Source organism: Engraulis encrasicolus, chromosome 20 (assembly GCF_034702125.1).
Source record: "Engraulis encrasicolus isolate BLACKSEA-1 chromosome 20, IST_EnEncr_1.0, whole genome shotgun sequence".
Taxonomy (NCBI): Eukaryota; Metazoa; Chordata; class Actinopteri; order Clupeiformes; family Engraulidae; genus Engraulis; species Engraulis encrasicolus.
The window spans coordinates 44,443,245-44,468,244 of NC_085876.1; the positions used below are offsets into that span (position 1 = coordinate 44,443,245).

At 44.7% G+C, this 25,000-nt stretch overlaps 2 protein-coding genes across 2 annotated transcripts in view; both read left to right on the forward strand.

Moving 5' to 3' along the window:
* Window positions 1-21,584, forward strand: part of LOC134436059 (E3 ubiquitin-protein ligase ZFP91-like) — a 22,005-nt gene extending 421 nt beyond the window's left edge. Inside the window, exons 2-4 of the mRNA XM_063185086.1 lie at window positions 2,558-2,595; window positions 5,202-5,417; window positions 21,468-21,584. Of these exons, the coding sequence (XP_063041156.1) occupies window positions 2,558-2,595; window positions 5,202-5,417; window positions 21,468-21,584 (371 nt within the window). The remainder of the gene's footprint in view (window positions 1-2,557; window positions 2,596-5,201; window positions 5,418-21,467) is intronic.
* Window positions 21,585-21,624: 40 nt separating this feature from the next.
* pleca (plectin a) overlaps window positions 21,625-25,000 on the forward strand; it is a 264,642-nt gene continuing 261,266 nt past the window's right edge. The window contains exon 1 of the mRNA XM_063185990.1: window positions 21,625-21,880. Within this exon, the coding sequence (XP_063042060.1) occupies window positions 21,637-21,880 (244 nt within the window). The 5' untranslated portion in view covers window positions 21,625-21,636. The remainder of the gene's footprint in view (window positions 21,881-25,000) is intronic.

Sequence of the window (25,000 nt, forward strand, 5' to 3'; positions counted from 1 at the left end):
ACACACAAAGACACACACACACACACACACACACACACACACACACAAAGACACACACACAGGACTCTGCCCATCCTCCTCAGCTGTCTGTTCTTTTTTTCTTTTCGTTTGTCTTTGTGAATAGTGTCTTTCGCTTGTCTTTTTCCTGACTGACATGTAGTCTACCTTCTCTGCTGTTTCTGGATGTTCACTTCTCAGAGGGACCTGCAGCTCCTTGAGTACATAATGGGCCTTGTCTGGTTCTAATCTGGGACCAGATGTGGCTCTGTTGTGGTCTGTAAAGGCATGCTCCTCCAGATTGGTCATCTGTCCATAATATGGTCCGAATTTGTCCTGGGTATTAACCCTTTTTAGCCTAAACCCTTTTTGGGAAAAGGTGCTCTCTGCCAATTAAAACCTAAATATCTCTACCACTGAAGCACTTACAAACATGTAATGAGATGCATTTAAAAGCTAGGACCCTCTTTTAGCATAAGAAGGTTCATTCAGCTCTAACATATCCACATTTTTAACAAAACCCCTCAAATCTCAAGAGCCCGAATGCAGTGTGTGTCTCCAGAATGGGTTAATCTGTTTTTTTTGTTTTGTTTGTTGTTCTTGTTATTTATGTGGGGCCCATGATTCTGCAATTGTCCAAATTCCAAATATGGTCCAGACCCTGGACCGGACTCTTCAATTTCCTTACACTTAAGCTTTTCTTTTACTTCAGACATGTAAAAGTTTAATCTTTTACCTGACATGTTTTGACGGTATGACTTCCGTCTTCATCAGAGATTCACAGGGATGTTTGATGTGTGACGTAAAATCAGCTGATGTTGTGTTGTTCAAAGCACGTCACACATCAACATCCTTGTGACCCCCTGATGAAGACAGAAGTCATTTCACTGAAACATGTCAGGTAAAAGATAAAAACTTACATGTCTGAAGTAAAAGAAAAGCTTAATTTTTATTTAAACAGATAGACATAATGAACCTTAAACATCTATTCCATTTCCTGTTTCTGGAGGCGACTCACTGGCTGGACTGGGGGAGAAATAGGGCTCGGGCACTTTGGGCTTAAAGGGACCCCTCATAATTAGCAGCGCAGAACTGACTCACCGGTGGACCCTCGTGGGACCCTATTTTCAGAAATACAGATGGGTTTTTTTTACATTTCTGAAAATAGGGGCCCACCATGCTGCGGGGCCCACTGGGAAATGCCCGTTATGCCAGATTGGCCATCCCTGAGTGTATATGTGTATATAAGTATATTCAACTATGTAAAACCCGGGGGGTGGAAAAACTACAGCAGTTGTGGATTTAGTTTCTTCTTCTTCATGGGCACTCAGTGTGGTTTCCACTTCAGGACTCACATTTTCCACAAACGGCTGGCTCCTCTCTGGAACAGGCTTTTATGCTGTGGTTACGCCTGTCTGTCACAGCGGCTCAATTTATACTCCAAACCTTTTATTATGTTTAAATGTCTCTTACATAAAGGCAATACAAGGACTTTTTGTGTTCTTCTGTTCTATAATTTGCACCTCAAAAATGTCATGGCATTTTTAATACTTTGCTGGGAGACAAACAAACATCCTGTAAAAAGAGAATTATTCCTGGTCAGTGGCCCAGTGATGTCACTTTGGAATGTTACCAGGATTCTCTTCCGACATGAATGGCACAAGCAGGGAAGTCGAAAGGGCGGTATTTTGGTGCAGACCAGGAATGTTTGCGTGTCCCCCCTCCAAATTGTGGACCAACCAGTGTCTCTAAAGGAGAAAAAAAGCCCCTGAGGGCTGTCAGCCAACCGGGAATTGCCCTGTATGCCTCATTACCAGTCCAGCCCTGGAAGCACACAAGGGGGGACAAAGGGGTTCGTTTTCCCAGGCCCAAGGACAGAGGGGCCCCCAAAACTGAGTCCTTATTAACCCATTGATGCGGCATGTTGCGTTGCGCAACATTGGCCCTGGCGCCTGGAGCTGCATGACGCAACATTCAGGCTCATGAGATTTAAGACAATTTTATTTAAAATCTTGGTATTTTATAGCTCAATGAACACAGTCTAATGCCAAATGAGGGTCTTACTGTTTAATTGAAACTTTTTGCATGGTTTTATGTGCTTCAGAAGCTGAGATATTTCGTTTTTTATAGGCTGAGGGCAACTTTTCTTAAAAAGGGCTTAGGCATTCAGCAGCCTTTTTTACAAGTGCTATAGGCATCAATGGGTTACATTTTGTATACTTAGCATGGGGGTCCTTTCATGCCCTGGGCCCAATCAGAGCTGTTAGCGGCAATAACACTAATTAACAGCAATACGAGAGTGTGAATAAAACAAATAGCCTATAGGTATTGTCTGTCTGTATTTTATGTTGTAGCCCACAAGCTGAAAGCATCTTTCAGTAACCCTCATCACCCCATTTTGTCACTGCACAATATAGTCCTTGTTTCTTAACTTTCTCATACTCCAGTAAACAGTGTCTCAACAAATGGGCATCTTGACCTGATATGTTATTTATTTGTAGCATCAATGCTTTAATATGTGAATTATATCCATACATGTTTGTATTCTTTTTTTCTTCAGCTCTTGTACCAGATGCAAAGGTGAAGCCACATAAGCAGGTAAGAGCTGAGATCTTTTCTACGGTACAATCACTGGTTTGGTGTGTATTACACATAATGATGACTTTGTGCAACAGCGTTTTGCAATACTAAAATTTTCCTGCAGATGGCAATATTTGTGCACGAAAGTCAGCCTTTTGTACATGAAGTTAGAAGTTAGACTGGCATGAAGTAGAGCAGGGTTATTCAAATGGAGGCCCTGGGGCCAGATGCAGCCCTTGGATGGCAAGGTTCTGGCCCCTCACAAGGTCTGAACAAAATGAAAATGTGTGCTATCTGTGGCCGTGCACAATTTGCAACCACTTTCACTTCAGGTTGGGGATCTCTCTCCTATGCATTCACATGAGAGTGAAATCTTCTCTTACAGTCAGATAAAAAAGACCACCTATTTCTACTAAGAAATAGAGAAGCGAATATCTGATCCGTCCTGAAAGTTATCTGCTTGTTTCACACCGTAACCGTGCTGCTTGCGGTTTTACAGATTTTATGTTCGGCCCCTTTACTGGAAGGAATTCGAAAGGAATTTACTGGCCCTCAGTGACTTTTAATTGAATACGCCTGAAGTAGAGGCTAAAATAGGTATGACTGGAGAAGAATAATTATGACTCAAGAAGAAGAATTAGGCAATGTTGTCGGTCAAATGCTTCCTCCTACATGTACAGTAACAGAAAAATGGAAACAGGCAGACAGACAGACCGACAGACCGACAGACAGACAGACAGACAGACAGACAGACAGACAGACAGGCAGGCAGACAGACAGACAGACAGGCAGGTAGGCAGACAGGCAGACAGACAGACAGGCAGGCAGGCAGGCAGGCAGACAGGCAGGCTGGCAGAGAGACAAGTAGACAGACAGGCAGGCAGGCAGAGAGACAAGTAGACAGACGGGCAGGCAGACAGACAGACAGACAGACGGGCAGACAGACAGGCAGGCAGACAGACAGACAGACAGACAGACAGACAGACAGACAGACAGACAGACAGACAGACAGACAGACAGAGTTTCCAAATTATCACAAGGCCAATCATACACAATTCAGTCTATTATGTTCTCTTATGCCAACAGAGGATGCCAAAAGAATGGTAATAGTGTTTTTATTCTATTCTTCTGTAAGCCTACTGTGTAAATATCCTTGTTTTTATGTAGGCCTACTTTTCATTAAAAGCCCACTGCTTTGAACACTAAACTGAGTACACCCCTTTAATGTCTGCACTAAAGTGAATGCTTTTGGGCCCTGCCGTGACCAAACGGTAGGGCACTCGTCTACCATGCGGCTGACCTGGGTTCGATTCCCAGCTTGGGTCCTTTGCTAGCCCTTCCCCATCTTTCTCTCCCCACTTGCTTCCTGTCACCACCTTCACTGTCCTATCATAAATAAAGTTTAAAAAACGCCAAAAAAACAAAAAACAAATGTAAAGTGAGTGCTTTCGATCTCATTACAGTGTATATCAGGGGTGGGGAACCTTTTTCATTCGAAGGGCCACTTCAAATTCATGCGAGGGCTCTAAAAGTCCTCCGAGGGCCGTATTATGAACACAAACCAGGATTTCCCCCTGCACTTTAGGCCTATATTGAAGGCAGCCACCTTTAAAACAGACCCCATCTTCTCTAGGTCCCCTGAATGTAACTTAATTGTATTGCAAATGTAATTTCTAAGATTCCTTTACAAAATATGTCACCTTTCATGTGAAGCTGCATCACATTGAAATTACATTGGGGGCCGGATAAAATGGTTTCAAGGGCCGCAAATGGCCCTCGAGACATAGGTTCCCCACCCCTGGTGTATATTGTATATGTGAAATATAATAATGAAAGGCATTCTGTTCTGTTCTAAGCTACATGCCATCTGACCTGAAGTAGAATTGAGGGGTTAGGATCTGATCCATAACAGTCACGGTATTACACCCTGCTATGGCATGGCTGGACCCCATTAGAAATCCACCACTGTTAATGCCCAGCATGCTGGGACCATATTGTCCATTCCTGGGGACCATATTGGAAGTCGCTTTGTCTCTTTGTAGCTCTAATGACACGTAATTGTGTCAAGGATGCGACCGAAAACAATGGCGCGTTTGTTCTCATGACAACACCAATGATGATCTGGGACAGCCTAATCGGGCTTCCCGATTAGTCAAGTGCCAAAAAAATCTAAAAATCCACACGCGTCTTCTGCCAGAAACTAATCACGGTCAATTATGCCAAAATATCTCAGGCGCACGTAGAGTAAAATCATTTCAGTTCACCAGCACAATAGTTTCTCATATTTTTCTGTAAGCACACTCACACTCATCTTGTGGACAGACTGTAGTAGGCTAGAGGCAGGATAGCTCTAGACTCCTGTTGGGTCCCCTAAGCTAAGCAAAAAAGCCCAACACTCTTTTCATCCCAAGACAACCGGCATATTGTTGTTTAAAGGGCACTGTGTTAGTTACTGTGTTCGGGCCCGTTAACAAACCCGAGGAGCCTGTTAGTAATCAGCTGTGTTGCCTGGTGGGCAGCTAGGTTACTGGCCCGCTGTTGGATTACACTACTAGAGGAAGTGAAGTGAGTGGAGAGCTCCTGGGTGATTGTCTTTCATCCCCCCCATCCTGTTTTGGCAGAAGAAGAAGAAGAAGAGGATGAAGAGGAAGAGTGGTGAAGTGAAGGAGGAAGAAGTGATGGAGGTGGAGGAGGAGGAGGAGGAAGGAGAGATCCTAGCAACACCTCCTCCTGCTCCTGAGGAGAAGAGGAAACCTCCCTCGGCGCTGAGGAAGAGGAGGAGGCGCCACCTCAGGGTGGTCATCGCTCCCGAGGCTGTGGAGGCACATGACAGGAAACAGGTGAGGCAAGGGTTATCAAGTGCATCCACAGCAACTCAGTAATCTCACATCACATGCAAGGCAATGGTACCGAATGACACTTTGTGTTCTGCAGAACTTTTTGTTCTGCCGTCCTGTTGTTGTAAGAATGGTCTGTCTGATGGCGGATGAAATTATGCCTGATTATCATCGACTTTCAAATCTCTTTGAGACTTGGTCTGACCAAGAGCGTAACAATTAACATTTCCCAAGCAGTATGGTTGACCCGCCTCCCTTGGTTTGCTAATGGTTGTTTGCTTCCCGACAAAGTGGGAGGAGTTCCCGATTTTTCGGGAGCTCAGAAATTACTTGCATTGCTCTTGACCTGACTAGTAGCAACGCTGAAGGTGTTGCGTCATTAGGAGGGCACGGCTGGCTAATGCTGCCCTACAATTTCAGAAAGCAGTAACTCAGCTTACTGGGTAAAATATCTTCCATGTAATACAGTACCTTTTATGGTGGAAATCTATCCACACAAGAAAAAAAAATCTCATGACTTTTCACCTGAAAAAGTTAGTTAGGCTATCTGTTGTGGTATTACTGTCTACTCCCAAACCACTGCTTCAATGACAAGTGCAGTAACTACACGTGACTTACTGGCTTGTAAGACGTAACCTCTCGAAACAAAAAAGCACAATAACATCCGATTTGTATTTTTTCTGAAACGAGACAAAGTTGGACCAAAAGTTTTTACACACAAGACAAAGGAGGTATTTTAAAGCCCATTTCCGGTCTAAACTAAATTTCGAGCATTTTTGAACACTGCACTCTCAAATTGTATGGCAGTACACACAACAGGGAAGAGGTGAGACAGGGGCCAAGGTGGTCATCAGCTCAGGCAGTGGCACTGGAAGACAAATGTAGGCTACAGTTTATGCCAGGCCCAGTGTGACCGAGGTGTTCCCGCACGGTTCGTCCCCATCGAGGACGCCAACCTGCCACCTCGTCAACTACATCAGTTTGGGAATGGGAGGCATAGTACGAGACCGCTGAGCTAAAGGGCTGGTCCGATAGCCCAACTCTACCGTACTGTATTGATGCTTCGGGAGGGAGGTTTACTAACGTTCCCTGCCAAACTCTACTAGTTGACCTCCGTTACACTCTCCCCCCTAAGCCTCACTCCCCTCCTGGGTCAATGGCACCACTGTGACAGAGGTGTCCCTGCACGGTTCATCCCCCTCGGGGCCGAGAATCTACCACCTGGTCAACTACAGCGGTTCGGGAATGGGATCTGAGATAAAGGACCAATCCGATAGCCCAAAGCTACCGCACTGTATTGAGGCTTCGGGAAGGAGGTTTACTAACGTTCCATGCCACAGTCTGCTTGTTGGCCTTCGTTACACAAGGTGGCCATCAGCTCAGGCAGTGGTACTGGAAGAGTGATGTACTGTATAGACCAGGGTCAGAGGCGGACTTTCCATTGGGCAAACTTAGGCAATTGCCTAAGGGCCCGATCAAATCTGTCCTCCATAGGGGTGCTCAACTGTCACACCAGTCGTGGTAAACACTCACACAAAAAATAGGCTTGCTCTGGTCACTTAGTCAAGTCAAGTCAAGTAGGTTTTATTGTCAATTTCTTTACATGCACTGGTCATACAAAGAATTTGAAATTACATTTCTTGCTTTCCCATACAGACATCTAATCTAGTCTAATCTAGGTAAGGACATAGACAGTATAGACATAGACAGTACTTATACATGGACTTAAGACAGTATGGACATAGACAGTGCTCATACAGACATTTAAAGTGCAAGACTGGACAACAGAAGACTTGTAGAGGACATACATTAAGAGGTATTGTTGTGCTTTTCCTAAAAAAAAGTCCTTTATAGCGTTCTGACATGGTAATAGTAGCATTTTGAAGAAAAATAAATATTAAAAAGGTCTGTCAAGTACACCAGCAGCAGTGTGTGTGTGTGTGTATGTGTTTAGTGCAGGTAGAAGGTGCGGTGTGCGTCTGTGTGTGTGTTCGTGTGTCTGTGTGTGTGTGTGTGTGTGTGTGTGTCAGTGTGTGTCAGTGTGTGTATGTTTGGGTTTAGTGCAGAAAGTGCAGTGTGCTTGTGTGTGTGTGTGTGTGTGTGTGCATGTTTTGAGTTAGTGCAGGTTGAAAGTTCAGTCACAAGTATAGTAGTGCAGGTGGAATGTTCAGTCGCAGATATGGTGGTGGGGGATGGGGGGGGGGGGGGTTGTCAGTGGCCTTGCTGGCTAGAGGCTGACAGTGGAGGGAGAGTGGGTTGAGTGTTCAGCATCTTGATCGCTTGGTGCATTGTGCTGCTCGCCAGCCTGGTGGTACGGGAACGGAGGCGCCTGTACCTCTTTCCAGAGGGCAGGAGGCTGAACAGTTTGTGTGCAGGGTGGCTTGTGTCTTTGATGATCATCAGTGCTTTCCGGGTGAGGCGTGTGGTGTAAATGTCCTGCAGGGAGGGGAGTGGTACTCCAATGATCTTCTTCGCTGTGTTCACAACACGCTGGAGTGTCTTCCTGTTTTTCTCCGTGCAGCTTCCTCCCCACACTGTGATGCAGTTGGACACGACGCTCTCTATGGTTCCTCTGTAGAATGTTGTCATGATGGAGGGTGTAGCACTTGCCTTCTTTAGTTTGCGCAGGAAGTAGAGACGCTGATGGGCCTTCTTCGCCAGTGATGTAGTGTTGGTGGTCCAAGAGAGGTCGTCGCTGATGTGCACTCCAAGGAACTTGGTGCTGCTCACTCTCTCCACAGCATCGCCGTCGATGGTCAGTGGTGGCAGTTGTTTTTGGACCCTTTGGAAGTTGACAACAATCTCCTTGGTCTTGTTGACATTCAGCAGGAGGTTGTTGTCTTTGCACCATCTGGCCAGCAGGTCTACTTCTTCTCTGTAGTGAGTCTCATCGCCCTTGGTGATGAGGCCCACCAGTGTTGTATCATCCGCAAACTTCACTAGATGGTTAGTGCTGTGGGTCGTTGTGCAGTCGTGTGTCAGCAGCGTGAACAGCAGGGGGCTGAGAACACAACCTTGCGGAGCCCCCGTGCTCAGGGTCAGGGTGCTCGAGGTGTTGTTCCCTACCCGTACTGCTTGTGGTCTTTGCATCAGGAAGTCCAGCAGCCAGTTGCAGAGGGAGGTGCTGAAACCTAGTTTGTCCAGTTTTCTGATGAGTTGTTGTGGTATTATGGTATTGAATGCTGAACTGAAGTCAATGAACAGCATTCTCACATATGAGTCTTTATTGTCCAAGTGGGTGAGGGCTGGATGGAGGGCAGAGCAAATTGCATCCTCCGTGGATCGCTTGGCTCGGTATGCGAACTGGTAGGGGTCTAGGGTGGGGGGTAGGGTGGCTTTGATGTGTGACAGGACTAGCCGTTCGAAGCACTTCATGATTATGGGCGTCAGTGCTACAGGACGGTAGTCATTGAAGCATGATGGTGATGATTTCTTCGGCACAGGTATGATGGTAGCAGCTTTGAAAAGTGATGGGATGACTGCTTGCTCCAGAGAGCATTTACTTATGTAAAGTAATCAAAATATATACAAGACAAAACACTAAAATAGCACCAAAACACAGAATGTTATGTCGATATAATGACATGCTAACATTTTGCCTTGGGTCCCCAAAATGGCTAGATCCGCCCCTGGCCCGGGTGGCCCTCAGCTCAGGCACTGGCAGTGGTACTGGAATGCTCACTGGTGGGCAGGATGGACATTCCGCACCAGACAACAGCCCCACTACAGCAGGCAGGCAGCACAAAGGCTTGCTTTGCTTTGCAGTCCTCACTCTCACTCAAACGGGAAGAGTGGTGGGCAGAGCCAGGACCGCAGACAGCTTTGTTTGGGCCCGGCCGGGACAAAGACATTTGAAAGGGCCCCAAATCCAATACATAGTATCATGTAATGAGGATTCAAATTATGGGCCCCCTCTTTTCTCTCCCTGGGCCCGGGACAAGTGTCCCCTTTGTCCCCCCGCTGTCGACTTCCCTGGGCAGGCAGAGCACTCATGCGCACATGCACACAGTTTAGAATGCAAAGTAGATTGAATTCAACACTTCTGGGACCAAATACTGTCTATAAAAGATGTTAAATTGACTCTAAGTGTTGAATTAACACTGTATTTTTTACTGTGCACCCTGCAGAGAGCTGCCCCTTGTCTAAGTGTTGAATGAACACTTTAAAAAAAAAATAATAATAATAAAAAAGAAACGTGCACCCTGCAGTGAGCTGCCCCTTGTCTGGACCCTGAGTGCCGTCCCACCGGGTCTGCTCAATGAGAGGCTTACAGAGGGCCTGTTTCAATGAGTGCCTCTCTGTGTTTCTCAGTCTGCTCTTAGCAATAGGTAAAACATGAGAAAAAAGGCTTTAAAGTTTCCTTTCTGGCCAGGCAACTGTGAAGTGGTTGAAAAAATACCAAGGCACTCTCATCTATCAAAAGTAAAAAGCCTTTATTGCACGGCTTGGTTACATTAGCCTAAACCTATAAAAAAAACTCCAACATGTTTCGGCCCTCAACTTCTGCATTTGCCCATCCAAAGAGCACCTCAAAGAGCAAAGAGAGTTCATTTATGTGGACCCCGCTTAGACCTTTGGACAATTGTGGATCTGTGTGTGTGTGAGTGTGTGTGTGTGTGTGTGTGTGTGTGTGTGTGTGTGTGTGTGTGTGTGTGTGTGTGTGTGTGTGTGTGTGTGTGTGTGTGTGTGTGTGTGTGTGTGTGTGTGTGTGTGTGTGTGTGTGTGCGCGCGCCTACTCCACTGAGTGCAAGATCTTGGGCAGTGTAGTTACATAGGCTCTCATTGTTCAGTGATCAACCCTCTCTACTAAACAGTGATTGGCTGTGGGGTGAGGATGACAATGATGCCCCCAAATGCCAGAGCCCACAGACTTAACGCATAAATGTGGCACGCGCAACGGGAAAGTTATGCGCTTTTTTGCGCGCTTTTATTCAACCAAAAGTACCCCAAACAAAACACCGATTGCTGGTCTCATTCTGGCAATGTAAGTGCATCATGTGTCACTGTGAGAGCACCTGGTCGTTAAATAGCCTACTGTCAGATTATAACAGACAAATCCTATTCCGTAAAGTGAGCGTTTTTTCTATTGGATAGTAGTCTACCTTGTCGGCGTGCTTCTCCAATAGCCTACAGACGCCTGATGATTCAGATGGAAGTGATGGGACAGGCGTAGCCCGCCCGCCACCACGTTTCGATGAGCGAGCAAAATCCGCACAGCATCTGCATCTCTCTCTCCCACACTCTCCCCCTCTCCGTTTCCCTCGCTCCACTCCCACGTTATACCGGTAGCCAACCTTTCACAGGGAGGAGAGCGGCTTGCTAGCTACGTAGGATAGGCTACCGAACGCCGGTCAAGTACGAATCCAGCCCGCCCGCTCAGTGAGTCCACTCGTGACGAACAGCCGCACTGGAAAACAGAGCAGGTGTCGTAATTTATGGCACACTGACAGGACTCTGGTGGGTTCAACAGCTGCTGAGGATTGTTGTCCGTGTCTCCTACATGTGAGTGTGCATTGGTCTATTTTTAACAACTAGTTGTTTGCTGGCTTGCTTGCTCGGATGCTTGGCTACAAGGTGCGCCTGGATTTTGCCGCATCGTCAGAGACTGTGTGATGACGAAATGGTTACTACCGGGCAAGATAGATTCCTTTGCAGAACTACTAGCTGTAGGCTACGTGAATGAACCGTCCTAAGCTAAATTCGGCACTACCAGTGCATGACAATGAGTCGTGATTTTACAACATCCGGAGTACAGTCTCTTCATAATGCGATAGGCAGGTGATTGATGCCAACTTCTGGCTGTCATAGCGTAAGTGTCCCATAGTAGGGGTTAAGCAAGCGCACGAGGTAACTCGATTAACAAGTGATGTCAGAGATGCTCTAGTAGGCCTACTCTAACTGATAGCTGCAGGTGTAGGCTAGCTGACCATCCCATAATACTGCCATTTACACTATGAAATGCGAATGGTGGAACTGTGTCGAACAGTGGCCACATTGGGATAAACAACAACCATCAACTTTGTCACTGGATACAAACAAACAAACAAAAACAAAACAAAAAACAAAATCAGCTGTCGCCACATTATCTTGCACTGACCTCAAGTCTCACTCTTTGGGAGTGAGCCTGACTCATTTTGACCAATTCTCACTCTCTCTCTCACTGCACACATTAATTTCTCACTCAAAATTGTCATAACAAAGCCCAATTTGCACGTTGTTTTTGTCAGAATTTCCAATGCCCTCCCTGCATCGAGCACAGACATAACAGGCTAATTGGTTGTGTTGGGTAGGGATAGTTACAACTTATGTGCGTAGGCCTATAAGGTCACACATCTGCTTTTATGTTTTGATAAATCTATACAGAGCAAAAGCATAGAGATTGCATGGGGGTCATCCTAAAAAACAGAATCTCACTCCCAACTCAAAACTTAAAAGCCCTAGTCCTGTGTTGTTCAGCGGAAGAGTAGGCCTAGAGGTAGGCTGAAGTAAAATATAAATAACTAATGATTTACGTAACCTACAACACTATGATATGATATTACAGTTCAGCCTTCCATTGCACCTGTTATTCCACGGTAGCTAATGAGATTTATTTTACTTCTACTTTACACTAGCCTGATTATCATCGACTTTCAAATCTCTTCGAGACTTGGTCTGACCAAGAGCATAACAATTAACATTTCCCAAACGGTATGGTTGACCCACCTCCCTTAGTTTGCTTATGGTTGTTTGCTCCCTGACAAAGTGGGAGGAGTTCCCGTTTTTTCAGGAGCTCAGAACTGTGTTTGTGTTGTTCTTGGCCTGACTAGAGGCAACACAAGGTATGGCGTCACTAGGAGGACACAGCCTGGCTAACTTTACACACCTCTGGCTCACCAGACTGGGCGTGAGGGCTGGACTGGCCATCTGGCATAGCGGGCATTTCCCGGTGGGCCCTGCACCCTTGTGGGCCCCTATATTAATTAAAAAATATATATTTCTGAATATAGGGGCCCAAGAGGGTGCGGGCCCAGCGGTGGCTCAGTTCTGCGCTGCTAATTATAAGTATTAAGTTCCTGCCCATGTACAAAGCGGATTCCAAAAAAGTTGGGACACTTTGTATTTTGTGAATAAAATCAAAATGGTGGCATTTTCAAAACATTCAATATGTTAATAAGGTAGAACATCATATAAAGACAACATATCAGTTGTTAAAGTCAAGCAGAATTATTGTTTTGAGGTAATTATGTGATCATTTAAAATTTCACCCTGGCAACAAATTCCAAAAAAGTTGGGACAGGGCCAATAAAATGCTTTTTTATATTGGATAAGACTAAACACAACACAAGGAATGAGACTGAACAGTTAAATATTTTGACTGATGGCATAATTTTATTCAAAAGTTAAATATTTTGATGTGCGAGACATGATTTCAGCAGCTCAACTGATAGGTGTGTTCTTCAACTTGTTTACCTTTTTGTTATGCTTAATATGTGGCATATCCTGACTGCAAGAAAACAAATTTGTGACCTGTTTACTCTTATGATGGAACCACACTGTTGGAACATAGAAGAGATTGAAATTTGCCACCATTATGGGGCAATATCTAAAGGCGGTGCTCCAAACTATAATGCCTTGGTAGCTATGTATGCTGTTTAAAGTTTGTATTTATCATTCCACTTTCATTTTAATGCTCCACATGAGCAAGAAGACCCTAACCAAGGCACCTCTGCACCCCCTTACCATCATATATGCTCTCTTTTAGACTGACCACTAAATCAAGCTGAAGTATTCATTTTCTATATAACCTGGAGGGTGCATGACTCCATGATTTTAAAAAAGAATGAAATATTGTCCATTCTGTAATCAGAGGACAGTTTCACATGTCTCCTAGGTCCATCTAGAATGATCTTTTTCGCTTGCAACACTGTTTAATGTCTGCATCATGTGCATTAATCAAGTGTTGTGTTTATGGTCATTTTTTCGGGACCTGTCATTGTTGGAGTGTCATAGTTTGCTTATTGACGACGAGTATGTCATGATCTCATAACTCATGCAATGATTACACAGAACTCTATATCACGTAAATAGGCCTTATATGCCTGAAATTTGGATAATTCAATCTTTCTGTGCAATAGATAAGTAATTAGCCCCTCAAAATCTTTGCTTCTGAGTGCCACAGCCTCTCTGTGATGGTATTTTATTTGTGCATTCATGTTGGCAGTCAATATAGTTCCTTTTAAAATATTCTTCCTTGTGGTATTTTTAGAATTATCCAACTATTACAACATGTTTCGGCCCTGTCCCAACTTTTTTGAGATTTGTTGCATCGGTCAAATTTTAAATCATAACATAATTACCTCGAAACAATAATTCTGCTTGACTTAAACAACTGATATGTTGTCTGTACATAATGCTCTACCTTATTAACATATTGGATGTTTTGAAAATGCCAGCATTTTTATTTTATTCACAAAATAAAAAGTGTCCCAACTTTTTCGGAATCCGCTTGTAGGCTAATGCCAGGGGCGGAGCAATAGGGAGGGCGAGCAGGGCACTTGCCCCTGGGCCCAGGGCCCTCCCGTATTGGTGGTTGGGGCCCTATTGTGAGCTTCGCAAGCTATATAGGGGGCTCTCTATACATGGATTCACAGTGTTTGTAAACACAATATTGTGAGGAGGGGCAAGACACTGGCAGCCAACCACGTGAGCTATTTTTTTGACCGACAGCAGTTTCCAACAATCAGAGGTTGAGTTGTGCGCAGTTAGTTTCGCGCAGTCATGGGGAACCAACATTTAGAACCCATGTATAAGTGTCTTGCCCAGGGGCCCTGTGTGCAATTGTTCCACCACTGGCTACTGTTGACAAAGTCCTAAAATGACCTATTGCGTGTTGAATGGGGTAATGTACTGGTAAGTGTTAGAGCAAGATTAACGTGCACATTGTTGCCTTACGTGCCAATGAAAGTCTAAAACAATAGGTCTCTGCAGAACAGATTACGGTTCTGCCCTTTAATTCAGTAATACAGGTGCTTTGGTGATTCATCGTTTTCTGATCGGCTGTGCAAGAGTCCCTCTACTTAGGCCTACAAGGCGGTAAATATTTCTCAATTCTTCAGCAAGAAGAATGTAATGCAATGTCTCATGTACATAAACATTGATTGTGGAACAGCGGCCTGTTTAGTGTCCCTGACCTGTAAACATGGCTAAGGCATAAGGCATACATGGCATGTGCCCGGTGGACTGTTGATTTTTGGCCTGGTCCTCCCCTCAATGCAGTGGCCTATCAGTCCTCATGCAGCCACAGTTGACCTCTCAGAGTTAGATTTAAATAGCCATTTTGGCTGTTGTGGTCAAAATAGCTCGTAATAGATTATGAAAAATGTTGTCACAGGTTTCATTGTCTCTCTCGATGCCTGGCGGACTGGTCTCGGCTGAAAATGCCCGGCCAGACTTTTTTGTCTTAGTCCAGCCCTGGCCTGTAAAGAGCATCTCATGTAGTGAGACCCGGTTAATTTCCATCCCTTCACCCAACATCAGACCAGTGGTGCATTTCTCGAAGTCATAGTTGCTAACTACGTTTGCTACTTTGTTGTGTGCAATGCAATTTCCCATTGACAGCAACTCAAGTTGCTAACTGGCTAACAACTACTCTTTCGAGAAACGCACCCCAGGGTTGGATAGTCTGCTGTGCTGTGCTAAGTTGCTTAGTAACTCTCTCACACTCGCCTTTCACACACCTTTTTTTGAAGAACTCTGTAAGAATTGGGCTTGGTGTGTGTGTGTGTGTGTGTGTGTGTGTGTGTGTGTGTGTGTGTGTGTGTGTGTGTGTGTGTGTGTGTGTGTTTTGGTTGTTATTCACTTCTCGTAAACCTTGCCTATTGAAGCTGCCAAGTTTGTGGTGACCACTGTGTTTTCCTCAGTGGGTTATTTGCAATTGTCACACAGTTACACAGACATGCCTACGTTGGCATATGCATCTTCCTGCTCCTGCTCCTCCTCCTCCTCCTCATCATCATCATCATTTAATATAATGTTATCATTAATAACTGCTACACTACTACTACTGCTACTACTGCTACCACTACTACTACTACTACTACTACTAACACTACTGCTGCTACTACTACTACTACTACTACTACTTACACAGACAGGCTTACGTTGCCATATTTCTCCTCCTCCTCCTCCTCCTCCTCATCATCATCATCATCACCTCTCCTCACCTTCCTCATCACTTAATTTAACATTATCATTAATAGCTACTACAACTACTTCTAAGAGTCGTATTAACACTACTACTATTACTACTACTTCTACTACTAACAGTACTAATACTACTAACACTACTGCTACTACTACTATTACAACTACAAACACTACTACTACTACTACTACTACTACTGTATTACCATTAGCCTACTTCTACACAACAACGAGTAATACGAGTCATCATATTTTTCCGTTCCTCCCCGCTTTCAGATTGACTCCCTATCTTAGGCTAGCAATTCATGAGCAAAATGTTGGATTTCTAAGATGCATTTTTCCCTGCATTTTCAAATTGGGTCTCGTTTCAGCTCAATACGGAACAGTCATTTTGTTTCTAAATATGGGACGATTCTGTATTTCAAGGGACTGTTGGCAACCCTATCGTATCTGTAGACTAGATCCTGGCAAGCGGTGGATGTAAGTCTGTATGTTTAGGCATCAGGCACCGGCCTGAGTGCTGTATTGTGCTGCTCCCCTTCTGTAAGAGGATTGATCATATTGATCTGCGTAAGCCATCCTCTCTTCTCTCTTCTCTGTTCTTCATCCTCTCTTCTCAGTCCTCTCTTCTCCATCCTCTCTTCTCTCTTCTCCATCCTCTCTTCTCTCTTCTCCATCCTCTCTTCTCAGTCCTCTCTTATCCATCCTCTCTTCTCAGTCCTCTCTTCTCCCTTCTCCATCCTCTCTTCTCTCTTCTCCATCCTCTCTTCTCTCTTCTCCATCCTCTCTTCTCAGTCCTCTCTTCTCAGTCCTCTCTTCTCCCTTCTCCATCCTCTCTTCTCTCTTCTCTCTTTTCCATCCTCTCTTCTCCCTTCTCCATCCTCTCTTCTCTCTTCTCCATCCTCTCTTCTCTCTTCTCCATCCTCCGTCCTCTCTTCTCCCTCCTCTCTTCTCAGTCCTCTCTTCTCCCTTCTCCATCCTCTCTTCTCTATTCTCTCGTCTCCATCCTCTCTTCTCTCATCTCCATCCTCTCTTCTCTCTTCTCCATCCTCTCTTCTCCATCCTCTCTTCTCTCTTCTCCATCCTTTATTCTAGCTCCTCTCTTCTCTCTTCTCTCTTCTCTGTTCTTCATCTTCTCTTCTCCCTTATCCATCCTCTCTTCTCCACCCTCTCTTCTCCATCCTTTCTTTTCCCTTATCCATCCTCTCTTCTCTCTTCTCCATCCTCTCTTCTCTCTTCTCTGTCCTTCATCTTCTCTTCTCTTCTCCATCCTCTCTTCTCTCTTCTCAGTCCTCTATCCTCTCTTCTCTCTTCTCTCTTCTCTCTTCTCTCTTCTCTCTTCTCTCTTCTCCCTTCTCTCTTCTCCATCCTCTCTTCTCTCTTCTCCATCCTCTCTTCTCTCTTCTCCCTTATCCATCCTCTCTTCTCCACCCTCTCTTCTCCATCCTCTCTTCTCTCTTCTCCGTTCTTCATCTTCTCTTCTCCCTTATCCATCCTCTCTTCTCCCTCCTCTCTTCTCTCTTCTCAGTCCTCTCTTCTCTCTTCTCCATCCTCTCTTCTCCCTTCTCCATCCTCTCTTCTCTCTTCTCTCTTCTCCATCCTCTCTTCCCTCTTCTCCATCCTCTCTTCTCCACCCTCTCTTCTCTCTTCTCCATCCTCTCTTCTCTTTTCTCCATCCTCTCTTCTCTCTTCTCTGTTCTCCACCCTCTCTTCTCTCTTCTCCATCCTCTCTTCTCTCTTCTCCATCCTCTCTTCTCTCTTCTCTCTTCTCTCTTCTCTCTTCTCCACCCTCTCTTCTCTCTTCTCCATCCTCTCTTCTCTCTTCTCCATCCTCTCTTCTCTCTTCTCTCTTCTCTCTTCTCTCTTCTCCATCCTCTCTTCTCTCTTCTCTCTTCTCTGTTCTTCATCTTCTCTTCTCCCTTATCCATCCTCTCTTCTCCCTTCTCTCTTCTCCATCCTCTCTTCTCTCTTCTCTCTTCTCCATCCTCTCTTCTCTCTTCTCTCTTCTCCATCCTCTCTTCTCTCTTCTCTCTTCTCTCTTCTCCCTCCTCTCTTCTCTCTTCTCTCTTCTCCACCCTCTCTTCTCTCTTCTCCATCCTCTCTTCTCTCTTCTCCATCCTCTCTTCTCTCTTCTCTCTTCTCTCTTCTCTCTTCTCCATCCTCTCTTCTCTCTTCTCCATCCTTTCTTTTCCCTTCTCCCTTCTTCATCCTCTCTCTGCACCCATCTCTGTGGTTATTTTGCTCCGATTCCAACTGTGTAGCTAAGCAGTGATGCGAAATATGGATTCATTCATTAAAATTCACTGCCACATGGTATTCCAAATGACTTGGTTTTACCTGCCTGATTATTAAATTAAACAATAGGGATTTTTTTGGAATATGTGGCACTGGGGTGCATTTCTGGAAAGCGTAGTTGTTAGCAGTTAGCAACTTCAGTAGTTGCCAATGGGAAATTGCATTGCAACCAACAAAGTAGCTAATGTAGTTAGCAGCTACACTTTCCAGAAGTGCACCCCTGGATTGTGAACTAATGAATCCAGGTTGCCTGGATTGTGTGTAAACAACCAAAGGCCTGATCTCAGGAAAGCCCATGGCATGAATCTAGCACATCTTCTGAATGCTTAATTACCCATGAGACATTGCTGGCCACTCTGATTTCGTTATACGGTAGCACGACTGTGCGGCTGATGTAGACTGCCCCGATTTCCTGTCTGAGTAGAGTATGATGTCAGTTGACCTTGGCGCACGCACGCACGCACGCACGCACGCACGCACGCACGCACTCCTCTCTTCTCAGTTTTTATGTGGAATACTACCTGTGGACATCTAGCAAGTAATGGTTAGACTTCAAAGCAAACCAAAATAAATGCACAATAAATGAATAAATGTATAAATAAAAGTCGCGGAGAAAGACATTTTGGTTGATTATCATCAGGAATGTTGCAGTTAGATGGGACACAGATTTTTTTCCCCAACAGTACAAGACACAGTTAATAGTGTAAGATGAGATAGTTGTTTTGTTTCCATTTTAGGATTTCTAAAAATATATCCAAGATGTTTTTTTTTTTTACGACTAATTTATGTACAACCAGCACTGCTAATATGAGTGTTCTGTCAGTAACAGGTGGCACATTTTGAAAAATATCAGCAATAAAATGAGAGAGAGAGAGAGAGAGAGAGAGAGAGAGAGAGAGAGAGAGAGAGAGAGAGACAGAGTGTGTGTGTGTGTGTGTGTGTGTGTGTGTGTGTGTGTGTGTGTGTGTGTGTGTGTGTGTGTGTGTGTGTGTGTGTGTGTGTGTGTGTCTGTGAACGGGAAAAAGGGAAAAGGCATATGCTGCAGAGATCAGAAACAATGCATAAATATTCTCCGGAAAGTGCAGCCATGGCATTGTACGCTGGCTGGCAAGTCATATTTTTTTCCTCTGATCTGATCATTAATCTGGCCGTCTTGCCATTAAAGCGACCTGCCCAGAAAGTCCTGATTGTGCTGAGTATTTCAGAGCGGTGTGGAACTATTACGCTATTGGCTACTTAAAAGCAATGCGGAGCGGTGCCATTGGCTACAGCCTGGCTGTACCTTCTAGAACACAGGGGTGCATTTCTAGAAACCAAAGTTGCTAACTACTTTAGCTGCTTCATTGTTTTTAATGCAATTTCCCATTGGCAACTACACAAGTTGCTAACTGCTAACAACTATGCTTTCGAGGAATGCACCCCAGATTGCCAGGGTTGGACAGCTTTGGCGAGGCTCAGGACAAAGTCATCTGAAATGCCCCCCATGTCAATACACACAAAGTACAATGTAATGGGGACCCAATTGCTGCCTGTGCTGGTAGTCCATGTATATGGTAGATAGTCATTCTGTAGTGACCTCGGGACCCGGTTCAGGTTGTGCTGAGTACCTCAGAGTAGAGGTTGTGGTTGAGGTTCGGTATGATATTCTACAATATGGTTGTGCTTAGCATTTTCTGTGTGTGTTTGTGTGTTTGTGCATGCGTCTGTTCGAGTGTGTTTGGGTTTGTATGTATTGTATGTCTGTGAATACGTGTGTAGAAAGCTGATCCATTGAGAATCCTGCCAGGCCAGTATTCTCAATAAAGCACCCCGCCAAGTAACCCCCCCCACCCCTTCCATTCCATTCCCGCCCCTTCCAGGTCCACCTTCCCTTTCAGTCCACCCACCACTCACATACACTGTCCTTGTGTCTCAATCCACGCACTTGTGTCAGTGCACAGATGGTTAGTGCACAGTGCACACAGTGTACTGAGGTCTTCAGTGCATAGTGACGTGGAAAAGTTTGAGCACTTTGCACTGTGCCCTCGCTGGAAGTGACGACTGAGCATAGCATTAGCTCACCAAGATATCGGTTGGCTACTGTTTACATTGCACAGCGTCTCGTGCTTGTATTTACATTTCCTTCACCCCAAAGGGCATGTAAAGGTTGGTGTCTCAGCAACATTACTTACAGAATGAGGAGACTCTTGACCAAACTCTTCTACTGAATTGAACCCCACATTTCTTCCATTTCACTGTCAACATGGCGTCTGTTTAGTGCGTGCCGTGTCCATCGTTCATTTTCAGCGTGAGTGCCCCATGCACTGAAAAATAGTGCCTCAAGTGCACAAGTGCGTGGATTGAGACACAGGGTGAGACACAACAACCCCTTACAGCCTACTGTTTTCCGCTGTGTATCGATGTGCTGAGCTCACCTGGGTGATGTCAGTGCAGGTGAATTGGCTGAGTTGTTGAATGAAGCCATGCAGGTGTACCTGGCTGGCTGAGAAGGAGGGAGGAGGGGTGATGACATCACTCTCTCTGTCTCCCCCTCCCTCTCTCTCTCTCTCTCTCTCTCTCACACACACACACACACACACACACACACACACACACACACACACACACACACACACACACACACACACACACACACACTCACACACTCACACACACACCACCTCCGTTTGTACTGTTTTTTCAGCTCTACAGTGTCCTCTAAACCTTTCCTCAGCATGTCGTCTCCTGTCTCCTTAGGCCACGATGGAGGTTCTGCTTAACAGCAGTGGTGTAGTCTACGTAGAATGCGGGTATACGGAGTATACCCACTTCTAAATTTCAGGGATTTCAGTATACCCACTTAAAATTGATTGATTCATTGTTTTGAATAGCACAAATATATACAGTATACCCACTTCAAAAAATGCTCAAACATACAGTATACCCACCATAAAAAAGTAGACTACACCATTGCTTAACAGGAAGACCATCTGGACGAGAACCACACACACACAGTGTGCATTCCAATATGTGACCTTGCGTCCGCCACTTGTGCTTGTGGCCTGACGTTTTGCTGATGCCCCGCCTCGGTGGAGAAAACAATTTAGTTTCATCGCTGTCAGCCTAGCCACAACATTTTTTGCGGGACTATTCTTGATTTACCAACTAGTTTGCAAATTCGAAAATGACTATACAATTGCGCTTTTGCGAGATATTGAAATATAATGCTGTTGTCAATGATGTCATCACAACGTATTACTTCCTGGTAAGAGGCCACAAGCCCAAGTGGAGGACGCAGGGTCGCATATTGGAACGCACTCACTGTTTTATGAGGATACAACAGAGCACTGACATAAGCGCCCAAAGAGATGATTGGAGACAGTTCGTAATGGTTTTAACAACTGTATATGATTTTCGCAACTGTCTTTCGCAACTTTTCCAACAGTCCTTAACTCCAGTTCCTCTTTCATTTTGAGAGGGCCTATGACTACACAAACACACACACCACATCCTCTAACCTTTGACCTTTCTTTGACCTTTAAACTCTGTCCATATTGTCTCCTGTAACCTTTAACCCTTAAACTGTCTCTGCAGGCCATGATGGAGGTCACCCCTCAGGTCACCCCTACGCAGGGCGGCAGGCGTCTGGCTCGTCTGGAGCGCTCCGCGTCGGAGGAGAGCCACACACACACACACACAGACCTCCTCTAACACAGACCTCCTGAGACCTCCTCTAAGCTCTACTGTCTTCTCTCCTCAGGCCATGATGGAGGTCACCCCTCAGGTCACCCCTACGCAGGGCGGCAGGCGTCTGGCGCGTCTGGAGCGCTCCGCGTCGGAGGAGAGCCACAGCGAGGCCAGCGTGAGCCTGTGCAGCTCCTCCCCGAGCCCCGGCGACACGTTGCCGTGGAACCTGGCCAAGCACCAGCGCGTCAAGCGCTCCAAGTCTGCCTCCGGAGACTCGGGCGTGCTCGACCCCGCCGACCGCGCCGTCATACGCATCGCAGGTAGGGACCCACCACAGCCCACCAATCATATCGCTTTATTTTTTTAATGATATTTTTTGGTCTTTTTCAACTTTATTGATGATAGGGAACAACATAGTAGCTGGAAGTCTCACTGCAGTGACATAAAGAAAGACATGAGAGAGAGTTTTGTTTCTTCTTTTTTTAACAGATTATTTTTTTGGTCTTTTTCGACTTAATTGATCACATTGTTTTATTTAACCTGTTAAGACCCAGCGCTATGAATTTGCTTTTTACCAGAATGGCAATGACCAAGTTTTAGTGTATTACTAAAGGCCCTGTGTTATGTCATAGTATTCTAGTGCTATAGTACTTAACTTTAGGTTATACTTTCCTTGACGCCGGTATCATATGCATGGCATAACAGTGTCATAATATTGTCAAAACAGTGCCATGACACAGTCATGAACGAGTCACAAACATAACGTCAATGCCATAAACATTCTATGGTCATGGAAAGTTGATGTTGTTAGGGTTGTCTTTGCCATAACCAATTGTCACTTAATGACACAATCATTATGTCTTGTTGACATAATGTTTATGACATTGACATAATGTTTATGACACATGCATGACTGCGTTACGACACTGTTATGTCACACATATGACGCTGGCATCAAGTGTTGTCTAACTTTTCAATAGCTATTACAGCGTGCCACTGGAGGTGTGGCGTTCATTATGGGCTACAGGTTGATAAGTGTGATAAGTTGATAAGGCTTGAGAGAGTTTGTTTTCAAGAATAAAATATATATTTTTTCTTATTTCAAACATTGTTAAAGGTTGAGGCTCAGGGTTTTCGTCTACTATCAGGCCTGTTAATTGATCTCTGATAATGTATTGATTGGTTGAAATTGTCAAACAGAACCAGACTCAATCAGATTGCTTAATTGGTGTCTCTGATCATATGTTGATTGGTTGAACTTGACGTGGTACAGTGGACCAGTAGCTTGGGAACTCCCATACTGCCTTTAGTTCTATACAATCGTTTCGATCAGAATGATTGTGATTAGGTCTGGTGGTAACCAGGCAAGTAGACCAGGGTTGTAGCGGCGAATTCTGGGCCCCATGTACTACCAGCTCAAATGGAATCCCCCCCCCCCTCCCCCCCCGCCCTCTCACCAATATTGCCAAAGTATTCGCTAACCTATGTATGTTGTCCTTACTTACAGTATAATGATGTTCTTAGTTGAAATTCCCATCCGCAGTTCAATTGCTTCTTTCTCCTCTCTGACAATGCGCTAGGTTGAAATTGTAATTTGCATCACAGGTTGGAACAACAGCAGTGACTGTAGTTATTTTTAGCCAAACTGTCACATCTCAGCCCCCTTTTAAACTGGCTGGTGTTGACGTTCACATCAGAGGCCAGAGAAAAAGGGACAACACAGCTTTAATGAGAGGAAAATAAAGAGACACAGTCTGCAGTCCTGTGTGAAGTTTGTGTTATATGGAGAAAAGGAGAATAAATATTTGCACACTGCAAAAGCTCACGTCAGGCAGCAAGGTCACGTCAGGTGTTTGTGTGAAAGCCATTTTCTATGGAGTTAGCTATCAAGTCATCATCTTCATCCACACATTTGAAGTGTTGTCCTCAGCTTTAAATGGGTCATTTATGCAGTTAATTCTGCTTTGGTAACTGCCATGTAGTACTGTCAAGTATGGAGTGTGAAGGCTGAGGAGCTGTTTATATGAGGACGATCGCGAGGGAAAACGACAATATGTTTTTATCAGAAGTGCCTTTCGTTTACATGCCAACCCCGCCATCAGGCCCTGAAAATCTGAAGACTCCTTTCAGTGTGGGAAGGTTTGAAGACGACCTAGATTGCATGTCCGTCTAAACGGCAAAAAAGCAAAACATGTTCACATCCCATACACTGTTACATCACACTTCTCCAATGTTTTGTGTTTCCAGACCTATGTTATCGACGTGATTGCCATGCAAACGAAAGACACTTCCGATAAAATATTTTGTGGTTTCCACTTGCAATCGTCCTCATAAAAGGCGTCGAAAAATTGAAGACGCGACACCTTTCTTTGTGTCTTTTGTTTTGATCGTTACCATATAAACGTAGGCTGAGACAGGCGCCAACTCTCATAGTGGCTATCTAGCGATAATATATTGACAGTCTCACACAGGTGGCTGGTAGCTGAAGCAGCCATCAGAGTGTTTTTAAAGTTTTTGGGTGCTCTTGGATATCGGGGAAGTTGAATCAAGAGAGAAAAGTTCATCCAGGCACTCCAAACACAGTGTCCAAATGGGAAGTTACATTAAAAAGCTTAGGCTTTTTACACTGTGCTTGGAGTGCCTGGATGAACTTTTCTCTAATGTTGACAGTCTGTTGTTTTTGATGAAAACTGCAGAATATTAGATCACTCTCACACTCTCCCAGTGCAAGGTGCCTGAAGCATGAGGTCTCTTACATTGTTCTTCAGTTTTGTATTGTGCTCTGACAAGGCCATGGATCTGATGTTGTCTGCAATATCCTCCGTCAGGAAGCTAGATGTCCCTGAGGTCTTCTCTAAGCTGCGTTTTCTCATCATAACCTCATAAGTGCTTACTCAAGTCCTTCTGCTCACCAGCTTCATGGCCATACAAAGCCTGAAGTCTGTATACGGTAGATCATACATATACTGTCTGAACTCTTTCATGGTGCGCCTATTGAGCCGAGTTTAGATATTAATTTGATATCATTAGTAATATCTTTGACACAGTGGTACTGTATGGTACTATGTTGGTAATTTAGGACTGCATACATAAGTAGGCCTATATAGAACGTTATAATAGCTTAACTGCATTGAATGATGCTTTTCTGAAATTAGTGCTTTTGTGCTCTGTACAGCAAAATACCATATTAGTGAACCTTATGTAGGAAACAATGCCAATGATCCCTCGTGCATTGTGATTCTGTTCCACAAACCCTTGTGCTATCCCACATGCTGTCACCATAGTTTTACTGGAAAATACCATAACCTGCAGATGTGAACCTATGGTAGGTATAGGAGTCAATGGATCGCTATATTATTTTATAGAAATGTATTATCATCGTCTTATTGTTTTTGGCATAGTGAATATGCAAATTACTCAATGCACACTTTCTATGTATG